This window comes from Pseudonaja textilis, chromosome 10, assembly GCF_049901715.1.
Source record: "Pseudonaja textilis isolate UNSWEBS1 chromosome 10, rPseTex1.2, whole genome shotgun sequence".
Lineage (NCBI taxonomy): Eukaryota > Metazoa > Chordata > Lepidosauria > Squamata > Elapidae > Pseudonaja > Pseudonaja textilis.
The window spans coordinates 18,397,831-18,420,322 of record NC_141999.1 but is presented as its reverse complement, the minus strand read 5'-3'; the positions used below and the strand labels follow the sequence as shown (position 1 = coordinate 18,420,322).

Here is a 22,492-nt window from a genome sequence, read left to right as displayed (position 1 = left end):
CTTCCCTCCCTCCCTCCACTCTCTGTCTCTCTCTCACACACACACAGGTCCCTCACACACACCCAACTCCCTCCAAGGCAGCCACATTCCTAACCTGCTTTTCAGCTCTGTTCTCAAGAGGAGAGAGAGAGAGAGAGAGACGGTATCCTGCAATCCCAAATAAAGAATGACCGATCGGTAGGAAAACAGGGTGGGAGATTTTCCTGCGGACTTTTTGGGGGATTTTCCCAGGGTTTCTGCAGAAAAAGCAGAAGCAGCCTGGATTGATTGCTTTGGGGGGTGCTTTGGGGGTGACATGTCTCTGCAGACCACCAAAATTTTCTTGTGGACCATCAGCGGTCCTCGGTCCACCGGTTGGCGACGACTGACTTAGGTGGCTCCTTGTTTCTTTTTTAAAAGATAAAAAGTTAAAGCATTTCACTAGCTGTCTTGTTCAAAAAAACAATGAAACATCAAGACTTCTGGTTGCTGTTCTCATGCTCTCAATATTGTGCACTAGATGGTGCTATCTGAATGCGAGTAGCATCCAAACAAGAGCATTTAAAACTGTGTGATTCATAGGCTGTCCTATCATTATTTTATTTATCCAGGCCACAGTATTAGCGATGTTGTTCTTTTCATTAAATAAGACTGGAGATTAAATCCTTCCCAACTCTCCCCTGGAATTTATGCTTCCTTGAAATGAAGATGACTCAGGGTAGAATGGAATGGAATGGAATGGAATGGAATGGAGTGGAGTGGAGTGGAGTAGAGTAGAGTAGAAAAGAAAACAGAATAGAAAACAGAATAGAAAACAGAATAGAATAGAAAATAGGATAGGATAGGATAGGATAGGATAGGATAGGATAGGATAGAACAGAATAGAACAGAATAGAACAGAATAGAATAGAAAATAAAATAAAATAGAATAGAATAGAATAGAAAATAAAAAAGAGAAAAGAGAATAGAAAAGAGAAAAAAGAGAAAAGAGAATCTAATGCAGAATAGAATAGAATGGAATGGAATGGAATGGAATGGAACAGGACAGAATAGAAGCTGGAAAGGGCCTTGGAGGTCATCTAGTCCAACCCCCTGCTCTGACAGGAAATCTTAAAAATAAAGGGTGTGTAAAACAGGTAGTGTTAATAAATATTGTTCACCATCATAAACAATTTCCGTTTCCTCTTGCTTCCTTACCACTTAACAGCTTGGCAGTCTCCATTCCCATAAGGTTTTCTTACGGGACTCAAAGAAAAACTTTCTACTTTCTTCTGACCCATCCTGGATCTGAAAGGCCTTCCCACCTACACAGCATGCTTCTAATACAAGGGGGTCCTCAACTTCTGACCACAATTGAGTCCAACATTTGTGTTGCTAAATGAGAAATTTGTTAAGTGAGTCTTGTCCCCTTTTTCCGACTTTTCTTGCCACTGTTCTTAAGTGAACCACTGCAGTTGCTAAATGACTAACACGGTTGTTAAGTGAATCCGGCTTCCCCCATTGACTTTGCTCATCAGAAGGTCACAATCTTAAGTCCAGCTTTATTTTATGCCTGTTTATTGCCAAAATATTTTAGTCCAATTTAGTTAAATCTTTGGTTCTGGCTTCTTCCTTTCCCGGTTCGAAGCCCCGCTTAGCTGTCAGAAATATTTTCGTATTTTTTTTCCTGTCCCTTTGTAATTTCATCGCTCACTTTTCTTTTCTTAAAAATTCCATGTTACCTTAATCCCGGGGTACTTTTGTTTACTTGCATCACCCAATTGTCCCTGTTCAGATGTTATCCACCTCTTTCTTCCCTCCTGCACAAATCTTAATCCAGCTGAGTCCTCCTCTTCGGGGTGGCCATTTTAAACCACTGCTGCAGTCATCTTTGGGGGGGAAAAAGACCAAGCCCAGGGGGGGAGATGCGGCTCCCCTCAACCTGGCTTGCGGCTTCCCCTTACTCCACCGCCCCTCCAAGGCAGCTTCAGCCCCTAACTGTAATGATCAGGGCTCTCCAACAAAAGAGCACGGACCATAGCCGCAGAGAGATGCGATCTACGGCCTGTCAGCGAGGAGGCTCTGCCTTCTTCCCCGCCAATAAAATCTGTAATCTTGTAGTGGGTGGGGTGGAGACTTACTACATTTGTCTTATACTCAGGATGAAGCTTGAAAATCACTTCTTTATTATTATTTTCTTTTTCTGTCTTCTGTTCTTTATTTTTTCTTCTTTTTTTCCATGCATTTTTTGTTCTTTATATCTTCTTCTCTCCTTTTGAGTTCAAATTGTGCACATGCATAGGAGTGTATTTATTACTAAAACTTTGTAAACTTCAATTGGGTGAAATGGTGCATCACAGTGTAACATTTTTTTCAGCCCATCTACCTCAAACAGAAACTTACAGAATTCAAAGCAAAAGACTCCAATGGGCTTGAAATTTTGCAAACTTATCCACATATTGCAACGCATTTTGGGGAGGAAACCCATGAGGTTGATGGGGCCAGAGTTGGGACATGCTAACAACTCCCTGCGTAACTGACCTGTTCTGACTGATGAAGCTGCTTGGATGAACAGCCTCAACATGACTCAAGTTAACAAAGAAATAAAAAATCAGTCCAAGTTTCCAAGATGCAACCTTCAGACTCCTTTTTTCCTGGAAGACTGAGAATTTTCACTGACATACTTCTCATTATAGGTATCCTTAAATGCAGCCTCCAACACTGATTGGTAACTGTGTGTGGCAATCGCACTCCCACTTCTGACTGACTGGCCAATGGTGCAAGTGAAGCTGAGGTGGTGTGTTCAACAGGTTCTGACCAGCTCTGGAGAACCAATAGCAGAAATTTTAAGTAGTTCGGAGAATCGGCAAATACCACCTCTGACTGGTCCCGCCCCCATCTATTCTCTGCCTCCCGAATTCCAGCTAATCGGCTGGGTCTTCTTTTTTTGCTGGAAAGCAGGTTAGTTGGGTGAGGAGAAAATGGGATTTTGCAGCATCCTTCCCCCAAGAGTGGGGAGGGAATGGAGATTTTGCGGTATCCTTCCCCTACCATGTCCATCAAGCCACACCCACCAAGCCACGCCTACAGAACCGGAAGTAAACAAATTTGAATCCCACCACTGAAGTAAAGTAATGAACCTTGGCCAGGATTATGCTTGGTACGTGGCCTTATGGAATGTCCACTGCTTTCTGGGGAAAGTGGCCATTTTCAAAACAATGATTATTGATCCGTGTAATCTGACTGTGAGGGTGCTAGAACCACTTGCAAGGGAATTTGCCTGGATTTCATGACCAGTCAGATTAAGAGTTTGTCAGAAGGCAGCCAATGAGTGAAGAGGGTTTATTGAGAACACTTATCCAAGACTCTCTAGTCTAGAAACATAGTGTCACCATTTGCTAGTGCAAAATACAGCAATTTTGTTAATTGATGCAAAATATCAATAAATGGACAAATAAGTTACAGGAATTGTAATTGGGTCATTATGGGCCACAGTCTAACATAAAGTAAAATGATGAACATTGTTCTCCTCATTATGAAGATCACAAGGGTAATGGAGGCTTATTTCCTTCCAGGTAAAGAAACACCTAATATTCCTTATATTCTTCCACACACAGAAGTCAGCATACAAAGAGTCATCACCCCAAAACCTTGTGTTTTCTCATGCAATCTGTAGAAGCTCAGACCATTTGAGAATGTTGGTTGGGATAAACTTATAGGGAATGCTTTTGGGGTGAATCTATATACCAGTAAAACTCTTGTGTCTGTTTGTAACCTTTGATTGGGGAAAACAATGCACCATTGGGCAACAATTTTTGAATTAATATACCTCAAATGAGCTAACTTAAAGAATGAATCCAAAATCCAGGATCTATGTAGGATTGTAGGATTTAATTTGGCTAAGTTGCAGCCACTTCAGTGTTGCCACACTCAGCCGTGGTCACCTGATTGTCATTTTCAATGCTTTCTTGCAGCTTCCCGCAAGGAAAGTCAATGGAGAAGCCTGCAGGAAATAGGAAGTTGCTTCTACTCCCACTGCTGATCTGCCTACCCGTAGTTATTCTGTTTCTTTGTTTAGGTAAGAAATATCTTTGAAATTATGCCCCAGTGGGGCACTGGTTATTTAGTATTTTCTATTATCAAATGTCCAAATCTGAGCTACTGTTTTGTTGCTTTGATGTTATCTTAGCAAAATATTTCAACTTTAGCTTATTTTGAGAGGTCTTTTGGTATCAAACCCTAACTTGCTGTATATCAAGTGGATCAGAGGTGGTATTCAGCAGGTTCTGACCAGTTCTGGAGAACCAGTACTGGAAATTTTGAGTAGTTTGGAGAACTGACAAATAACACTTCTGACTGGAGATTTTACAGTACCCTTCCCCTGCCATGCCCACCAAGCCACACCCACAGAACCGGTAGTAAAAAAAAATTGAATCCCACCATTGAACTGAATGTAGGTACATTTCCAGGTATTTCACTAAGCACCAACTCAACCCCTATTGATGTTTAATTGGAAATAACAACTATTTTATTTGCTCTGTTATGATGATATGGATTATTTCAATGCCATTCAAAAACTTTGATTTGGAAAAGGCTACACCAATTTAAAAAATTATGCCATATGTACAAACAATGTGACCACAACCTTGGATACACCAATAAATACACGGTGGGGTAACAAAGTATCATAAACCCCCTATATGTTAAAGGTAATTTTAAAAAAACCATAGCTGAAAAACAAAAATGTTCTGGATGCAATGTGTTGATATTATGTTGTATCAATGTAATAAGGAATGTTCTCCTATCTATAGAAGAAAGGATAACTCCAAATTGCGGGCACAGGATTTCAGCCCATCATAGATGCTACCTGCCACTAATTTTAGAGCAACATCTCCATTAAAGGTGACAATAAGGATAGAAGAATAGTGGGAGGAATAATAGAGAGGAGAAACTTCTTTTTCTGTGCCCAGTTTATCCAAATATTGTTGCAGAAAGTCAACATTTCATTATCTGATCTCCTTGCTATGGTCCAATCAGGCTTCTGAACCAGATATATTCACTACGGGGCTTTTTCCTGATTTTGAGAGAATTTTCCTATGGAAAGAAACAAAAAATAAAGATTTACTTGACCTTCCTCCTTCAGTTTCTATCTATGCAGATTATCTGATTGCAGTTCAGAGTTTGATTTGTCTTTTTTTTCAACCTTTTCATTTTTAAACTAGTTAATGAGTTTGCCCCTAAAATGAGATCAACAAAGAGATTGAAACCTCAGAGTTAAAACCTTGGTTGAAACCTCATAGATCCAACTAACATAACTGGCAAGTGATCCATAATCAAAATTTTGTTTCCTTTTTTTTACTAGTCCTTCAGGATTTGATCATTATTTAGGAAGGGTCACTTAACCTCTTGCCTCACTCTTATTTTCTGAATCTAACACACACACACACACACACACACACAAATTATTTCTCTACAGTCCACAAGGAAACAAATGCTAGGAGTTTCTGAGCAACGTATTTTTTAAAAAGAAGAAAAAGCATTTGATCCTCTGAACTCTTCCATTATTAAATGGAACATGGACCACAGATATTCCACATTTGCTTGCTGAACAATTCCTAAAAGCTGGCAATCAACAGAACTGTGCAAGCCATATATGATGTTAAATAAAAAAAGACTTGTATCACCTGAGCTAAGAAAAGAGATTGGCCCGCCCCAAAGGAACCATCAAACTCAACCAGGGTGGAAAAAAAAACCCCATCTATGTATAAACCAAACTACTAGAATGGAACCAACCCAAGTAAGGGTTCCACAAGTGAGTTGTAGAAAAGGCATCTTAGAAAAGAGGTAGGACTAGGATTCCTGATAGGTAAGAAGGATAGAACTAGGATTCATATCTCACCACCTTTCTTTGGGGTTTAATGTTCTACAACACTCATTGTTGATTCCTACTTACCCATTGTTCTCAACTCCTGTTGTAGACTTTTTACACAGAATATTCTTTTTGCAGAACATCAAAAAGCCACACCGGCGCTTGTAATAACATAAGGCATCTATCAGCAAGAAGAGCGCCAGAATTGCCAACACAATTGCCAAAATGCTGCCCCATCCCAAACCTCCATCTGGAAGAAAAGAAGAATTTCTGCTTGAACCAACTGATGGAATGATGATTGAAACATCAAAATTTTCTTCCAAAACTAGTGACAATAAAGGTACCACTGGCACTCTGTAATCCATGCACCCAAAACACAGAAAAGAATTTCATTTATTAAATTATACAGAGTCTTATACACTTTAAGGGACAGGCATAAAATTAAGTTAGGCTTAATGGGGAAATAACATTATGCATTTGCTAATTTTCTGAGTTTTTCTTCCTTTCCCCAAAATGAAACAAAGACCAGTTTATTTAATTGGCTCAAAAAGTTTTCAACTTTAAATCTGTGCTGTGTAAATTTAAAGATTTACAGTACCTGGTTTTTTTTTTCTGAAGTTAGTGATTTCATTAAATATATAGTTTGGGGTTATATTCCCCACATGCAAAATAGGTCACCAGTTGACTAATTCAGTGACAATGAAATGAGAAGACAGGACATTTTGATTAATATTCTCCATGGTGTGACATAATTCCTCACCAGTGGCTCATCTAACTGACATAATCTATACTTCAAACATAGCCCAAAAAGATGGAGAGATAGTGGGGAAAAACATGTTAACTCAAATGGCGGCAGCATCCATGCAAAAACTAGGAAAAAATGGCAAATACCCTGCAAAATGACCTCTATTTTTAAGTGGGTCTTTAATTTTCACAATAGGCTTATTTGTGGGAGATAGGCTTTTCCTGATATTTTAGTTAGAAATTTGAGAATTAGCTTACCTGCAAGTATAGTGGAATATATGTTTTGTTTAAAAAAATATTACCATGTATACTTAAGCCAATGATTAATGGACAAGCCAATGTAAGTCCTTCGAGGAACTCTAGACAAGAAGGACCAACCATGAGTACTACCACTATTTTTATTGTAAGGTTACAGTAGAACCTTACAATTCTGGAAATATATCTCTTCCACTTACCTTTACAGTCTAAAAAACAAGGAAAAGTCCCTTCTGAAATGTTTGCCATGCTCTCATTGCTTCTCAACTGCCGTTTATCTGACCATTGTCTAGTAATACCTTATCCATGAGAAAAAATGTTTTACTCAGTCCATGATATCTTCACATAAGCCACCTTAAGTTCATACTGAAAAGCCAATCTGTCAGTCCAACACAATATATTACAATACAGTGCAGAGCAATGCAGTCCGACACAATGCAAATGCACTGCTTGCTCTGCACTGTAATGCAATACATAAATTGTATACAAAAAAATTGTATAATATTCCCATTTAATTAGGGTGATTTTTCCAAGGAATCCTTGGGGACCATATTTTAAGCACAAGGCTGTTCAGAATTCTGTAGAGATACCATGATGTTCTCACAGAATTATAGTTGCTAGTGAATTCCTGGTAAGGACAGAAGGAAAGTTAGGTTTATTTTACATTTGTTGAATAGGTATCTTGAATCCAATCCAACTGTTCAAGAATACATGTTGATCCTTCACCTTTTTCAAAGGGAACGCTCTTCTTGTCAATGCCTACTTCATTAGCAGCAGTTATAACGAGTTCTGGAATGTCTTCTTGTGATATTGGTGCCTAATGCCAAAATAAATTTTAAAAATTAATCCCCCTTCTTCAAACCCTCAATCTGCTATTAGAAATAAAATTCTTCACCAAATTCACAAAGGCCAATTTAGGACTTTGCATACAACAGGGATGGGAACTTCTGCGCACAAGTCAAACCTTTCAAAAACAAACCTCTTTATGTTTACAAACCAGAACTAAATATGTCCTTTGCCATCTGTCATAGTAGGTCTCATATCTTGTTCCCCACGCTCCAAATATCTTAGTTTCTCAGCACTTTATGGTATTGCCTAATAAGCGATAGAAGCAGAAGCAGAAAGTTCCCAGGAACCATAGCTTCAAATAGCGCCCTGTGTCTTGAAGAGAGAGTGAAATGGGTTCTCTAACAATCACTGCTTCCTTGCTTTCACCATCATCTCTTATAAGGGCTCTACTCTATGTTCACTGATCCTTTAGAGAGAAGTTCTGGTGAACCTCCTCAGTTTTCATTTTACATTTATAGAATAAACCTTCTCAATAGATGTTAATAGACTGATGTGGCTTGTTTCCTTAAGCCCTGGTGGTACAGAGCTACAGATCAGATTGGTCAACTAAATGTTTAAAAAAAAGGAAGTTTAATCACTGGCATCTAGCCAACGGGATCAGAGCATCAACAAACAGCTGGCGCTGGTGGTGGCAAGAGCTGGTTATGTAGAAAACCTCAGAAAATTGGATTATAATTAATGAACAAGATCCTCAGGCTGGCAAGACCACAAGTTTTCCAAATCCAGTTAGAGCAATGAAAGAATAAACATTCTGGAATGCAAAAATGGAATACGAAATTAGATATGCTAACCAAAGAAAAACAATGATAGATGGAGGGAAAGGAGAGGAGAGAAGGGAAGGGAGGGAGGGAGGGGGAGGAGAGGAGAGGAAAGGAAAGGAGAGAAATGGAATGGAATGGAATGGAATGGGAAGGGAAGGGAAGGGAAGGGAAGGGAAGGAAAGGAAAGGAAAGGAAAGGAAAGGAAAGGAAAGGAAAGGAAAGGAAAGGAAAGGAAAGGAAAGGAAAGGAAGAAAGAGCAAGGAAAAAAGAGGTGATCCTAGAGATTGGGCACCGTTTAGAAAGCAAGAACCAGCCTGTAATCAGGATACATGCTAAGAAGATAGTACAAATTTTGTCAGAATTTGGTATTGAAATAAAGAGTCTTGAAAAAGTCATCATGGTAAGGGGAAGAAAGAACCTAATCATAAAAAGGACCATTAAACAATGTTTTTCATTTCTTCCCCCATTCCTTCCTCCTTTCCCCATTCCTTCTTTCGTTTCCTCCTTCTATTACAAGAATTTAGTATGGCAATATAAAAGTGACTCAAGCCTTGTCAAGTTCCCCGAATGTCATGTCTCACCTCAAAGAGGAACAAATATCTGTTTTGGTCCTGCGCTATCTTTTCGATGGCATCCTCTTCAAATATCTTCTCCTTCCAAGCAATGGAGACAGAAGGTGAAGGGTTGGCTAAGACAGTGAAGTTGACTTGGATGGGATTCCCAGTCTGGGTGACCAAAGGTACACTTGTAAGGAGTTCTATTTTTGGAGCAACTGAATGGGAGGACAGAAATACAAATTGAAATATGTCGTGAATTTTATATTTGGTTCACACATTGCCTCAGGCCACAAACTATGGTTTACAAACCACTTACAGTATGGTTTCTGAAGTTTACACCAAGATTGGTTGGAGTACAAAGAATGTAGCATTCATAAACCAAAGATTTATCTTTTATTATTTGAGAGGTATGTGTCTTTTTTTTTTAACCTTGAAAGATAATATAGTGGAGATGTTGACATCAAGCTCAAAAATTTACACTTCTTATCATGAAAGCAGCTCAGTGTTCTGTACTCTGCTCAGAATCTTTGTGTGTGTGTGTGTGTGTGTGTGTGTGTTATACTGAGCATCAAATGTATAATTTCAGTAATTATCTGTAACTATGACCTTTTTTAAAAAATTTCAATTTCTAAAAAGTAGTGGAAGTCAGGGGCAGACGTAAACTTTTCATCTCTGGGGTTTTCACAATCTGCCTGCAATATTCAAGTTATTAGTAAGCAATCTTCAAAGACTCAGAGGAAGCAATTTTCCTGTGAGAATGAGGAAGGCTGGCTGATGCTGGCAAGTTTTCCAACAAGAACACAGTGGAAGTGTTGTCAAAGTGAGAGTGACAGTTGGCCATTTCTCTGGGTCACTTCAGAGTGCAGGCTGCAACTAAGATTAGGCTGGAATCCAAGTCTAATTCATTCTCTGTCTCTGTCTCTCTCTCTTTCTCTCCCTCCCCCCCCTCTCCTTTCCTCCCTCTCCCTCTGCCTCTCCCCCCCCACCTCTCTCTGTTCCAGCTTAACTCTGGAACAGCTCAAGCAATTTCAACCAAACTTGGTACACAGATAACTTGGGAAACAAATACTGTTGGGGTAAGACACCCCAACACCCCTCAGGGGTGTGTGCCTTAAAATGGCTTCTACTGTACAGCACAGTGGACTTGCCATGGTCATGGCTTCACAGAACTCCCCTCAGGGACTCCCTCTCAGCCCTCCAAGGAAACGACAGGCGATTGGCCAAATGCAATTAAAAAAAAAATGAAACACTAGCATAGACAACAAATTCCTGAGGAGAGGAATAGAAGACTTGCGATGCTGCGCAAGAGACAGTTCAACAGGGTGAGTCCCGACTACAGGATTTTTCTGTTTAATACAGGAAAACTCAGCAATGCCGGGTGATTGGCTAGTATTATTTTTAAAAACCAACAGATTCTGGACCAGTATATGCCCTCATGTCCATTGCTGACGTGGTAATGCAAAGCCTGGCACCTTCTGGAGAGAGGAGGTATAACTAGTTCGGGTCCTTGTGGTGCACCCTGGATGGCACAACAGTGTGAACTAAATGAACTAGCAACTGCTGGCAGCCAGACTACTCTGTAGACTTTCCTGGCTTTCAAAATACTTGACAACAAAAATGAAAACTGTCTCACTTACTCCCTAATGTATAGCCAACTTCTCTCAAAGGGGTGCCAATAATTCCCAGTTGTTCCAAGTATAGCCATTGTGTTTATTTATTTCAAGCAGTGGTTTCTTTTTTTTAAAAAGACGCTATCAATAAATCAATCTAATAGTTTTATTAGAGTTAAGCAATTCATGCTCAATATGACATTAATAAAAGATTAGCCATACCAAGCCCAGCATATTGAATCATTTTTATAATAAAAAGTAAGTATGGTTTTCTTTAATGCAATTACAACCTCCATTATATTCTAATGCAAATTCTGCTTTCTCAATTTGCATTTGACTTTACTAATTTCAACAAAATAGAGCTTGCACAAAAAGGTTTTTAAAGAATTTTTTATCTCAGCGTGTTTACTTTGCAAGCCTTCTCCTCCAGAATTCATTATCGTATAGACTTAGCACATATTATGAACTGTGGGCCATATTTAAAATGTTCAGAAGTCCATTCACATGTCAAACTCATATCTGGTGTAACACGAGCTTTGAAAAATGACCATTTCGTAATTCTGCATGCCTATAAATTCAGCTGAAAGAAAGACTTCTCTATCAAATTGATACACATGTCCATTCAAAGTTTCCCAGACCTCACCCTGAATGTGATCCACACCCCCTTCTCAAAATCAGATTCATAGCACGCCAGCCTAATTGTCAGAGCCAATTTGGTGTAGTTGTTAAGGCATCGGGCTAGAAATTCAGGGAGATCGTGAGTTTTAGTTCACTTCGGCATAAAGCCAGCAGGATGACCTTGAGCCAGTCAATCTCTCTCAGCCCTAGGAAGAAGGCACTTCCAAAAAATCTTGCCAAGAAAGCTGCAGGGATTATCCAGCCATTTTCCATGAGTCAACATTGAGTTGAAAGCATCCAAAAAATAAAAAAACCCAAACACCAATAGAAAAATCAGTGCTCCCTAATATGGCAAAGTGCCATGAGACAGAAAAGAGAACTTACATTTAATCTTGAGCGTAAAGTTTGCAAAAGCTACTTCGTTGCGTTCTTTGATTGATGCCTCACAAATATAAATACCAGCATCTGATAATTGGGTGTTCTCTATCAGCAGCTTCCCATTTTCAATAAACAATTGCCCTGTAAACCCAAAAGAAATGGCTATGATAATTAAATCTGTCTCTAATGTGATTTCATTTAGCCTCAGGCAGTCTTGAGGCTAAATGAAACCCATCAAACTTTATGTAACCACAACTAGTTAGAAACAAGAACAAGTTTTCTTCATTTTGAGGACTCCCCAAAACACAGCAACTATATAACATATGTACTTTCTGAATCCATTTCAGACAGTCAGTTTTCAGGTTTAGGCATGGGATGGTATTAGTTATTTTTGTGAATGGCATATGGCAGAACTTGAAAGGGGTGTGTGAAACCCTACTTTCCTGCTCAACAATAGCTTCTGAAGCCACTGATCATGATATTCTTCTGGATCACCTGTGATGTTCAGAAGTACTAGGAGCACCATTTTACAGTGATTTCCCCTCCCACCTTCTTTAGTTTTATTTTATTTTATTTATTTATTTTGTCAAGTGATTATAAGGTAACAGGTATAAGTAAAAACATAGTTATGAATACATGAAATGGATACGTATAAGAAATTTTTTTAAAAGAAACAATAGGACAGGGACAGTAGGCACGTTGGTGTGCTTATACATGCTCCCTACAGGCCTCTTAGGAAAGGGGTGAGGTCAATAGTAGACAGTCTAAGGTTAAAGTTGTTGGGGTTTGTGGAAGAAAACAACAGAGTCAGGTAGAGTGTTCCAGACATTGACCGCTCTGTTGCTGAAGTCGTATTTCCTGCAATCAAGTTTGGTGCAATTAACCTTGAGTTTGTATCTATTGTGTGCTCTTGTATTGTTATAGTTGAAGCTGAAGTATTCATTGACAGGTAAGACATTGCAATGTATAATTTTATATACTATACTTAGATCAGACTGAAGGTGGTGTAATTCTAGGTTTTCTAGGTCTAGAATTTCAAGTCTGGTGGCATAAGGTATTCTGCAACGAGTAGAGGAGTGGAGAGCTCTTCTTGTGAAATATTTCTGGACTTTCTCAACTGTGCTAATATCGGATACGTAATGTGGGTTCCAGACTGATGAGTTATATTCGAGTATTGGTCTAGCAAATGTTTTGTATGCTCTAGTTAGTAGTGCAATATTAGCCTTGCCCACCGCAGAAGAAGTTCCTGAAGGCCTCTGACAGCAAAAAGGAGGCCGGTGGTAATGCGCACAAGTGATGTTAGTCAGTGGATGACATCCCCCCAAAATAAGACCTGTTGCCTTTTTTGGTGGCAAAAAAATATAAAGCAAGGTCTTATTTTCAGGGAAACACAGTAAGTAAACATCCATTTAGCCTGGATAGGCAGGAGAGAATGAAGAAAAAACTCAAGATTGCCCCACTTCGATTGTCTTTCATATAAGGGAGGAAAGGGAGAATATTAGACTTTCAAAATTGTGCTATAATAGCCTGAACTCATAGAGTTTCAGTAGTTCATAAGCTCAATCCTTTCTCTATATCATTTAGCAAGTTTAGCATTTTCATGGAGATGTAGGGAGAAATCTTCTGATACCCCAGAGATTGGTACATCAGTATATTGCTGATACCCAACTATGCAACCTCAGCCTGGGACAAGTGTGTAATGCAGAGAAACTCTCTACTCCAGTTGAAAGGATCTGGAAGGGGAGAGGTGAAGTATAAATAATGAAATAAATTAAAAAGTTCTTTAAAGGAGGAGGAAGAGACAAAATTAATCCTCCAAAATATGAGAAAATGTAGAAAATCCTAGTTTCACATAATATATTATAACCCTGGACATTTTCTAGCTTTGTGAAATTCGGGATGGCCTTTACTGTCTCCAAAAATATTACCTGTTGTACCCCACCACCAAAAAAGTTGTCCCTTCTGTTAAACAGATATCTCCATAAGTAATCTCATACTCACTTTCCCTAATAATATTTTTGATGTCCTGGTTTCCAAAAAGCCATCTAATAGTTGGTGGTGGTATTCCTTTAACCAGGCAGCTGAATTCTACATTTTGGCCCTCATGAACTTCCTTCACAAGATCCATTGTGTCCACAAATGTAGGTTTCTCTGTGGATCAAAGGCAGAGATTAGAAAACAAAATGCAGTGAAAGAATTACTACGGATGGTCTACCTCAACAAGATGCATCACCTTAAGACAGTCCATCATTTTGGGATGCAGTAAAGACCATTAAGCCACTATGAACTGACGCCCTATTTTGAAAGTGTTCCTTTATGTTCTGTGTGACACCTAGACTTCAGTAAGTGTTCAAAAAGTGAATGTCTTTTCTGAACAGTGAGAGTGAAAACTTGGAAGTAAAGAAGAAAGTAAACTTCCTTGAGTAGATAAGAAACCATTAAAGAGTCTTCCTTTCTTACTAGGGAAAAAAAAGTCACGGTCATTACATCAGTCATGTGATATGAGGCATGGTGGCGCAGTGGTTAGAAGGCGGTACTGCAGGCTACTTCTGCTGACTGCCGGCTGCCTGCAATTTGGCAGTTAGAATCTCACTGGGCTCAAGGTTGACTCAACCTTCCAACCTTCCGAGGTCAGTAAAATGAAAACGCAGATTGTTTTGGGGGGGTAATATGCTGACTCTGTAAACTGTTTAGAGAGGGCTGTAAAGCACTGTGAAGTGGTATACAAGTCTGCTATTGCTATTATAGCAACCATCTTGATTTTTTTTCAACCCCACTCCCAATGGGTGCCCTAGTGTTTGCACAACATTCTAAATCAAATCAATGTATTTCATTTAATTGTATTACTGTCACGAAACAAGTAATACTGTATTAAAGATGCACACATTCAATCCTTATTGCTTATTTGTTTGATATACTACCTGATTCAAACAATTCTTACAAGGAAAGAAATGAAATAAAACATGAGAACTGAATTCAAAATGAAGAAGAAAGTTTTGGGACAACCCACTAACTATATTTACCACTGAGCAATCTGTAACCTTTGAAAGTAACACAAAACCTAATAACTTTATATAACGAATGGATTTTTTTTATAGACTAAAACAAAAAATGCATAAAAGTTGGCAGGGGTTGCCAACAATTTAGCTAAGAAGATGACACTGGGGGCGGCCCACATTTGCTGTAGGAAAAGAAATACAGAAAGAGGTGAGGTAAAAAATGTCCTTGAACCTCCTTGAAACTTGAATCTGCAAGGTCTGATGTGGTTTTCTTCCTTGGCATGCTCTGGAAATCATCATCATCATCGTTTAATGAGCCCATAAACCCTTGCAGCGGTGGAGTCTGGGCAACTGAATGGAGCTGAGTGTTTTAATGGCCGGATGCCCTTCCTGTCACCAATGCGGAGTTTTGTTCAGCAGATATATTCTCAGTGTGACCAGAGAGAGAAATATCTGTTTCTACCTAGGATCGAACTCATAGCCTCCACCTCTAGGCCACCACACCACTCCTTGGCATGTTCTAGAAATACATCAAAATAAAAATGCTTTTAATATGTTCTGGGGTTCTAGAGAAGTTAAGACATTGGAGTCCATGGGTGGGGCAGATTTTGAAAGCGCAATTAATGGACTGTGCTGCATGTTGTTGCTTTTTTTAGCTTTGCTCTCTCCACCATTTTGTCCACTGCCCCATTTTGGTTCTCAGTTACTAATCAATTTTGGGTTTCATTCTGCAGATGTATTCGATATTCCACTGAAACCTCTTCCTGGATGCTCAAATAAATATTACTTACGGATCACGTGGATTTCAATTCGTTCAGTAGCGGTCTTTCCTAAGTCAAATTCTCCATTACACCTGAAAATCCCACCCTGATCTGGGCGAGTGAGGGTCATCTGCATCTCCTTGGATGTTTCGTCAATCGCCTTCACCCAGTACGGCTTTGAATCCTCTTCAATTTCATTCCCATCTGGATCAATCCAAGTCAAGGCGGCTTCGCCACTTCCTCTCACTGTCAAGTAGGAAAGTTGAAAAAGGCACCGTTAACATAGCCTCAGGGAGGCGAAGGTCATATTGCTTCGTTTCACTTCAAGAAAATACTTGGCCTTCCTTCAAAGCTATGGAAGTTTGTCCTGCTGCTCCCAAAAGAAGATATTTCTGCACCTGTAGAAGCAGAGGAGACCTCAGAAGGAAGACAAAGAGAAGGAATGTTGGCCTCCCAACAAGCAATTGCTTTCCAAAGCAATTTCAAGAATCCCTCTGTTGGGGTGATAAAAGGGGAAAAGAAGGCATGGGGTGGCAGCAGAAAGAAGTGACCAGACGGGCATAATTGAGAGCAGGCAAAGCAGAAACCCTTTGTGCCATGGAACTGTCTTGCCTGGAATCCTTGCTACAAGTTGGTGTTTCAGAGAGACATTCTTCTCCAACAGTTCAGACTCAAAGTTTCAGAGGAAGGACATTATTGGGCTTTGTGGAAATGCCTTAAAAACGAGCAAAAAGATTAATTCCACATGTCCACAGGCCAGGAAATAGGATACTTTTTTTTTTCTTTATAGACCTGCATCAAAGGGCAGGTAATGTAATGGCATTGTAATGTAATGGCAGGCATTGTAATGTTATATTCAGGGGTGGGATTCAAATTTTTAACAACTGGTTCTATGGGCATGGCTAAGTTGTGGGCATGGCTTGGTGGTCATGTTATTGGCTGGGCATGGCCAACTCAATACCACTCACATCGAGGCATGCATCCCCTTGCCTGGCTTCTCATGACTGTGGGGATGTTGCAACAGTCGTAAGTGTGAAAAATGGTCATAAGTCACTTTTTTGAGTGCCGTTGTAACTTTGAATGGTCATTCCACACAAGCAAAGTACCAGCAAAGGAGGGGGAAAAAACTGCAGAGAAGTTCCAGAGACAGGAAGTCCAGTCCTGCCAAGAATGTAATAAGGGTTAACGGAGAGGCAGTTTCTGTAAGCAACACCAGAATGTTTCCTTCCTGCCTTCCTTACAGGATTATGTCAGTAATTTCTTCTAACAATCAGTTCTCCAAACTGCTTAGAATGTTAATAACCGGTTCTAGTGAATAGGTGCCAACTGGTAGAATCCCAACCCTGGTTATATTCATTATAATATGGAACTGGCTGAATGGCAGAAGCTGTGGACCATCAATAGGAAAATAACATTGGCCACGGCATAGAAGGAAAACCTTTATAAGATGTTTTACAGGTGGCATCTTCTACCAGGAAGGCTTTCCAAAATGTTCAAAAGTCTATCTTCAAATTGTTGGAAGTGCAAAGATGTATCAGGCACATTATTTCACATGTGGTGGACCTGCCATGCTGCAAAAGAGTGTTGGAGACTGATCCAGACATGTGTGGAACAAAGGGTGGGAGAGTATATCCCATTTAAGCCAGAATTTTTTTCTCCTAGGAATAATACCAGAAGGATATAGGAAGGACTTAAGTCATCTAATAGTACATGTGTTGAAGGTGTGCACAATACTGGATGAAGGAAACTGCCAGAAACAGAGATAATAAGGAAAATGATGGCCTGTGTAGAATTGGACAGGTTAACTCTAGATTAAAAAAACAAGGTGGAATCTGAGTGCTATGAAACATGAAATAAATTCTATCAATGGTTGCATAGAAGAAGGCAAGGTTGAAACATAAGTAGTTATGATGATTAGAATAAAGTAAGCAATCTATCAAACAAGAGTACTGTAAATGGTAAAGGAACATTTATGTATGTATAACTTGTAATGCCAGAACAGCTGCACCGTACTGTATTCTTATAATTTTTTTAAAAAGGGCACTTCATTGAATCACACTTGAAGCCAAGCATCCATTCATGGATACACACAGCTTTAATATGTATCAGATTAACCTTTCAGTAAATTTAGGTTCCTTTAAGTCAAGGACAATTTCTTGGACGTCCTTCAGGTAATTTTTGATTTTTGATTTCCCAGTCTAGACTACAAACCCGGGATCCAACTACTAATAGGTTCCAACTTTGCTTAGCGTGTTTGAGATCAGTCAAATCCCACCTACATGCTGTCACTAGCTTGGCATAATGACCTTGTGGAAATATCCATATTGCTTAATAGGCAACAAATAGACTTAGTCTGCCATTGACTTAATAGGCAACCATATTGCTTAATAGGCAACAAATAGACTTAGTCTGCCATTGGGGGGATTTTTTTAAAACTTCCCAATCTGTTTTACAGCTCTCGGATCCCTATCCAAGAACTAACCAGGCCTGCTGCTATATAGCTTCCAACTCATTTTGGCAAAACTTTGTTGTAAAGATTATTAAAAACCTATTATTAAAAATAAGAAACTTTTCAAAACAAGAAAATAACCCTAATGCATGTTTGGAGACTTGAAGAATCAGAGCTGGATTTTGCTGGCTTAAGCTCTTATAGCCTTCACACCAGTTAACAATTCTGTTTTTAATCACACTTGATTCTTTTTTTAACCTCAAGTTATTTACAGTTTGGTGAGGAAGTAATTTACTGCCTAAATACCAACTGAATACAATTCTCTTTTGTCTCTTTACTAAATCACTTCGAACAATGTCGACCACAGTCAATCTTTGGATAGACATGTCAATGCGTGGACAACTTCTGGGAAAGTCTAGACAGGAACCACTATTATAGGTATAATTTTGGAGCCGTCGGACTCCAAAAAATCCCAACAACCCACCAGTTTGAAACTCCACATAGGATTAAGTCACCGGTAACTTTCCGGGAATTATGACATCCTAAGCACCTTTCTCCATCTTTCCATAGCAATTTTAAACTTTAAACTAAAACTGTTGGTTGTTCAAATCTGTGCTAGAGAAATTTTGATCTGCTGGTGCTGTATAATATCAATCCACATCAGCTTCAGCCAATGTGGCCAATATCAAAAATAAGAGAGCAGGAGACTTGTAACTCTTGAAAGCCTCCAGATTTCCATTAATAATTTTCCATTCAAATAATATTTTAAACTTATAAGTTGGAGGGGAGGGATAGGGGAGGAAAGAAGCAGCCTGGGAAAAGATGTTGAGACTCTAGAAAGAGTGCAGAGAAAAGCAATAAAGATTATGAGACTAAAACATATGAAAAAAGGTGACAGGAACTGGCTAGTCTAGAGAAGAGAAGGACCAGGGGAGACAGGATAGCAGTCTTCCAATGTATTTTCCAAAACACCCAAAGCCCAGAAAAGGAATAATGGATGGAAACTGAACAAGGAGAGATTCAACCTGGAAAGAAGGAGAAACTTTCTGACTGTGAGAACAATCAACCAAGATGTGGGAGCTTCATCACTTGGAAGCTTTCAAGAAGAGACTGGACAACCACTTCCCAAAAATGGAATAGGGTCTCCTGCTTCAGCACGAGGTTGAACTAGAGCAGGGGTCTTCAAACTTTGCAGCTTTAAGACTTGTGGACTTCAACTCTCAGAATTCCTCCTCCAGTCATGTTAGCTCAGGAATTCTGGGAGTTGAAGTCCACAAGTCTTAAATTTGCCAAGTTTGAAGACCCTTGAACTAGAGCCAAACCTCCTGCTCAAGGTTGAACTATGAGAATGGTTGCAGGAACCAGGTATCTCTAGTTTAAAGAAAAGACTAGGTGAGACAGGATAGCAGTGTTCGGATATCTCAGGGGCTGCCACAAAGAAGAGGGAGTCAAGCTATTCTCCAAAACTCCTGAGACAGGACAAGAAGCCATGGGTGGAAACTAATCAAGGAGAGAAGCAACTTAGAACTAAGGAGAAATTTCAGTTAGAACAATGAATCAGTGGAATAACTTGCCTCCAGAAGTTGTGAATGCTCCAACACTGGAAGTTTTTAAAAAGATGTTGGATAACCATTTGTCTGAAGTGGTGTAGGGTTTCTTGCCTAAGCAGAGGGTTGGACTAGAAGACCTCCAAGGTCCCTTCCAACTCTGTTATTCTATTCTAAGGTCTTGCCTTGGACAGTCTTGGTTTAAGTAGAACAATGTGATTCAGTTTTATTCAAGGATCTTTTCTCTCTTTATCTGACCAATATACAGATGTTATAGGACAAATTGTTCATTTGGGTTACAGTTCATAAGCTGAGCTCCCCCAATCCATCTTCTCTCCTCACCGGGTAAAACATTGCCCTGATGACCCTTTTATACATGTAGAGTTCATTTTTCTGCACTTACCTTTGCATATAAAAGATGTTTGTGTGTTCAATTCCACATTCCCATTTATAGGAATAATCTCCAGAGATTCCGAGGCACCCTGTACAGCCCCTTGGGAGAAAGAAAAAAATATGTATCCATGAAAAACTTCCATAAAAATCTTATTTTTCTGATAACAATGAGCAAAACCATTTCAATAAATTAGACAATATTTTCTTCTAAAGATATCCAAAGGACTGCAATTGAAGACCACACTTGGCAGTAAAGTAACGTTGTAGGATCTCCACTCCATAAAGCAGGTAGGGACATACAGAGAAGTGGATAAGAGCCAGGACTCAGCAGAAATTGAACTTAAACGAAAAACTGTTCACATAATTATCAAATTCAATGTAGAGTAATTCTACACAATCACTTTAAAAAGTACAGCTCAGCAATTATTCCTGAGGACTATACCAAGCTTTCAGAGATCCAGGTGTTCTGGAGGCATGACGTTTTGCAGCTGGTTATAAGCTGTAATTGGCAATCTGTACTAAGTAAACTTTGCAACCAAGCAATCATTTGGGGTAACAATAAAAAAAAATGGATTATCCCTGGATTTTTGTTACTGGGAATACTACCCATACTTTCAATCTATTATTATTAGCCAATTTTTAATATGAGAAAAAGAAATGAAAACATTTATCTATGTATGGTAGCCCCTATGGCTTGGAAGGTACTCTAGTGTGACCAGATGTAAATGTCCTTCTAACTTTGCACAATATTTACATGTGTCTTTTTTGATATTTTGAAGTCAAACAAAATATATTTTATCAGGTATTGCAGAATGCTCTATATGCCAACACAAAAATACCTATAGGATTATAGGTTTAATGTGGAAACTTCTCCTACAGAAATTGCATTCCACAGAAATGACTATTTTTGAATCAATATGCTTTAGGGGAGGAAAAGGGGAACAAAAATGGGGAACAGGCTAATAAATCTGATAAGCAATGGGAAATAGAAGATTTATTTTTCCAAATCCAGTTATTGCATCTTTAAAGGTAGCACACCCTGTATTAACTATGGCTTCTCTCTAAAGCAAGGGTCTTCAAACTTGGCAAGAACTCCCAGAAGTTCTGAGCTAACATGACTGGAGGAGGAATTCTGGGAGTTGAAGTCCACAAGTCTTAAAGCTGTCAAGTTTGAAGAGCCCTGATCTAAACACTTGGGAATTATCCTGATTACAGTAGATTCTGATGCCAACATTTGTGTTCTCCAGAGTTACTTTTTTCTCCGGAAAAATAGTTTAGTTGGCCAGAAGTATCTGACTGTCCCAGGATGCCCTAGCTGCTATGGATGAATCCAGACAAGAAGATCCAAAGATTCAGAGATATATCAACCCCCTCAACAACTGTCTGTAGAGATTCTCAGTCATCCAGGTCACGATTGTCCCAAAGGTGCTTTTTCAGGAGGCAATTGGACTTTCTTGTTTTTTCTTTGAAGACATTTCAGTTCTCATCCATGAAGCTTCTTCAGCACTGACAGGATAGTGGGGAATAGAAGGACTTATATTCCTTGCAGACAGCTGGTCATCTGTAGAGATTCTAAATCATCCAGGTCATGGTTGTCCTAAAATTACAGACTACAGGAACCAGGAGCACCACTCAGGTGACCCTGAGGATCCAGATAAACCTCCAAGTGCTTCAACAACCCTCTAAAAGGATGCAAACGACCAGCTGTCTGCAAGGAATATAAATCCTTCCATTCCCTACTATCCTGTCAGAGCTGAAGAAGCTTCTTGGATGAGAAGTGAAACAAGAAAGTCCAGTTGCCTCCTGAAAAAGCACCTTTTGGACTCCTCAACAAACTTTAAGCAAACTCTCTTAAGAATAGAAGTTTTTTTTTGTTTTTGTTTTTAAAAGAGTGAACATAACGAACCTGGAACCACAGAAAAATGATACTGCTGGATGAAGAAGTTGCAGGTATATTCCACACAGCTACTCTTTTGACTGCACAACCTCCTTGTGTCTTTCCATCAATCTTCTTTTCCCTTGATATAATTAGAAGGGTTGTACTATGGCTCCCATCACCTTTCCAGGCAACATGGAGTTTGTTGCTTGAGGGATAGAGGAGTTATAGTTCAAGCACATCGGCCAGGAACCTGGTCTAGACAGGCTGCCTTGGGTTAGTTAGTCAACTGAGAATGAAATAGATTCAGACCCCTTTCTCCAAGCACTGAGGTGCTAGATTCTAGAGGTGCCCTTACCAAAATGCCTGTCTGCTCCACCTTCAAAATTCTTGGTCTTATGCATCTTACCTGCTGCAAAAATGAAAACGAGAAAATGTTCTGCTCCCATCTCAGAGGGGAGCAGGATTCAGAATTGGACTTCTTCCTTGGCACCAGCAATCTGGAAGGATTCCTGTACCCTGGGAACTTTATAAAGAGACCCTCGTCCCCCTCTGTCTCCCCTCCTCCCTGTCCTGTATCTCAGTGTCTGCAGGGGAGGAAAAGGAAAGAGGAAATTAAATTGGGAGGGGGGAAAAAGACAGAGGAAAGGAAGGTCTATACATCTGTGTGTCTATAGCTGGGTGTGTCTATCCATTGGTGTATTTGTGTCATGGGTGTGTGCCTGTTGTATACTCCTTGCTTGTGCATTTATTTACTTCTCATATGCATTTGCACACGTTTTTGATCATCTTTTGGGTAACTGCATTCTAGAGCTTTTCTCTTTGATTTATGTCCATACAGTGTCTCCATTAATAAAGACATTGTACA

At 39.4% G+C, this 22,492-nt stretch overlaps 2 protein-coding genes and 1 long non-coding RNA gene across 5 annotated transcripts in view; 1 reads left to right on the top strand and 2 right to left on the bottom strand.

The window, feature by feature from the left end:
* The window catches only part of CD22 (CD22 molecule), a 76,689-nt gene that overhangs the window by 42,394 nt on the left and 11,803 nt on the right, over positions 1–22,492 (bottom strand). The gene's annotated exons all lie outside the window — the stretch shown is intronic.
* LOC148124936 (uncharacterized) lies at positions 6–19,964 on the top strand. 2 transcript variants are annotated; one of them, XR_015744834.1, is made up of 5 exons: positions 6–177; positions 2,655–2,919; positions 3,933–4,036; positions 5,966–6,167; positions 15,333–19,964. It is a non-coding gene; the product is annotated as an uncharacterized LOC148124936 (long non-coding RNA). The 2 variants fall into 2 exon arrangements; XR_015744835.1 differs by lacking the exon at positions 15,333–19,964 and adding an exon at positions 8,954–9,389.
* On the bottom strand, positions 4,464–22,179 carry LOC113448192 (neural cell adhesion molecule 2-like). The gene is made up of 9 exons (XM_026718793.2): positions 22,034–22,179; positions 19,759–19,848; positions 15,390–15,605; positions 13,601–13,750; positions 11,606–11,740; positions 9,018–9,208; positions 7,553–7,643; positions 5,912–6,077; positions 4,464–5,052 (listed from the first exon to the last, which is right to left on the bottom strand). The coding sequence occupies exons 1-9, from the start codon at positions 22,071–22,073 to the stop codon at positions 4,992–4,994; spliced, it is 1,140 nt and encodes a 379-aa protein (XP_026574578.2). The 5' UTR covers positions 22,074–22,179; the 3' UTR covers positions 4,464–4,991.

Coding starts and splice junctions, on each gene's coding strand:
- LOC113448192 (XM_026718793.2), bottom strand. CDS start 22,073: ATGGGAGCAGAACATTTTCTCGTTTTCATTTTTGCAGCAG. Junction 7,644..9,017: donor GATATTTGTTCCTCTTTGAG/GTGAGACATGAC, acceptor TTTTGGCATTAG/GCACCAATATCACAAGAAGA. Junction 6,078..7,552: donor GAGCGTTCCCTTTGAAAAAG/GTGAAGGATCAA, acceptor CTTTTCTTCCAG/ATGGAGGTTTGGGATGGGGC.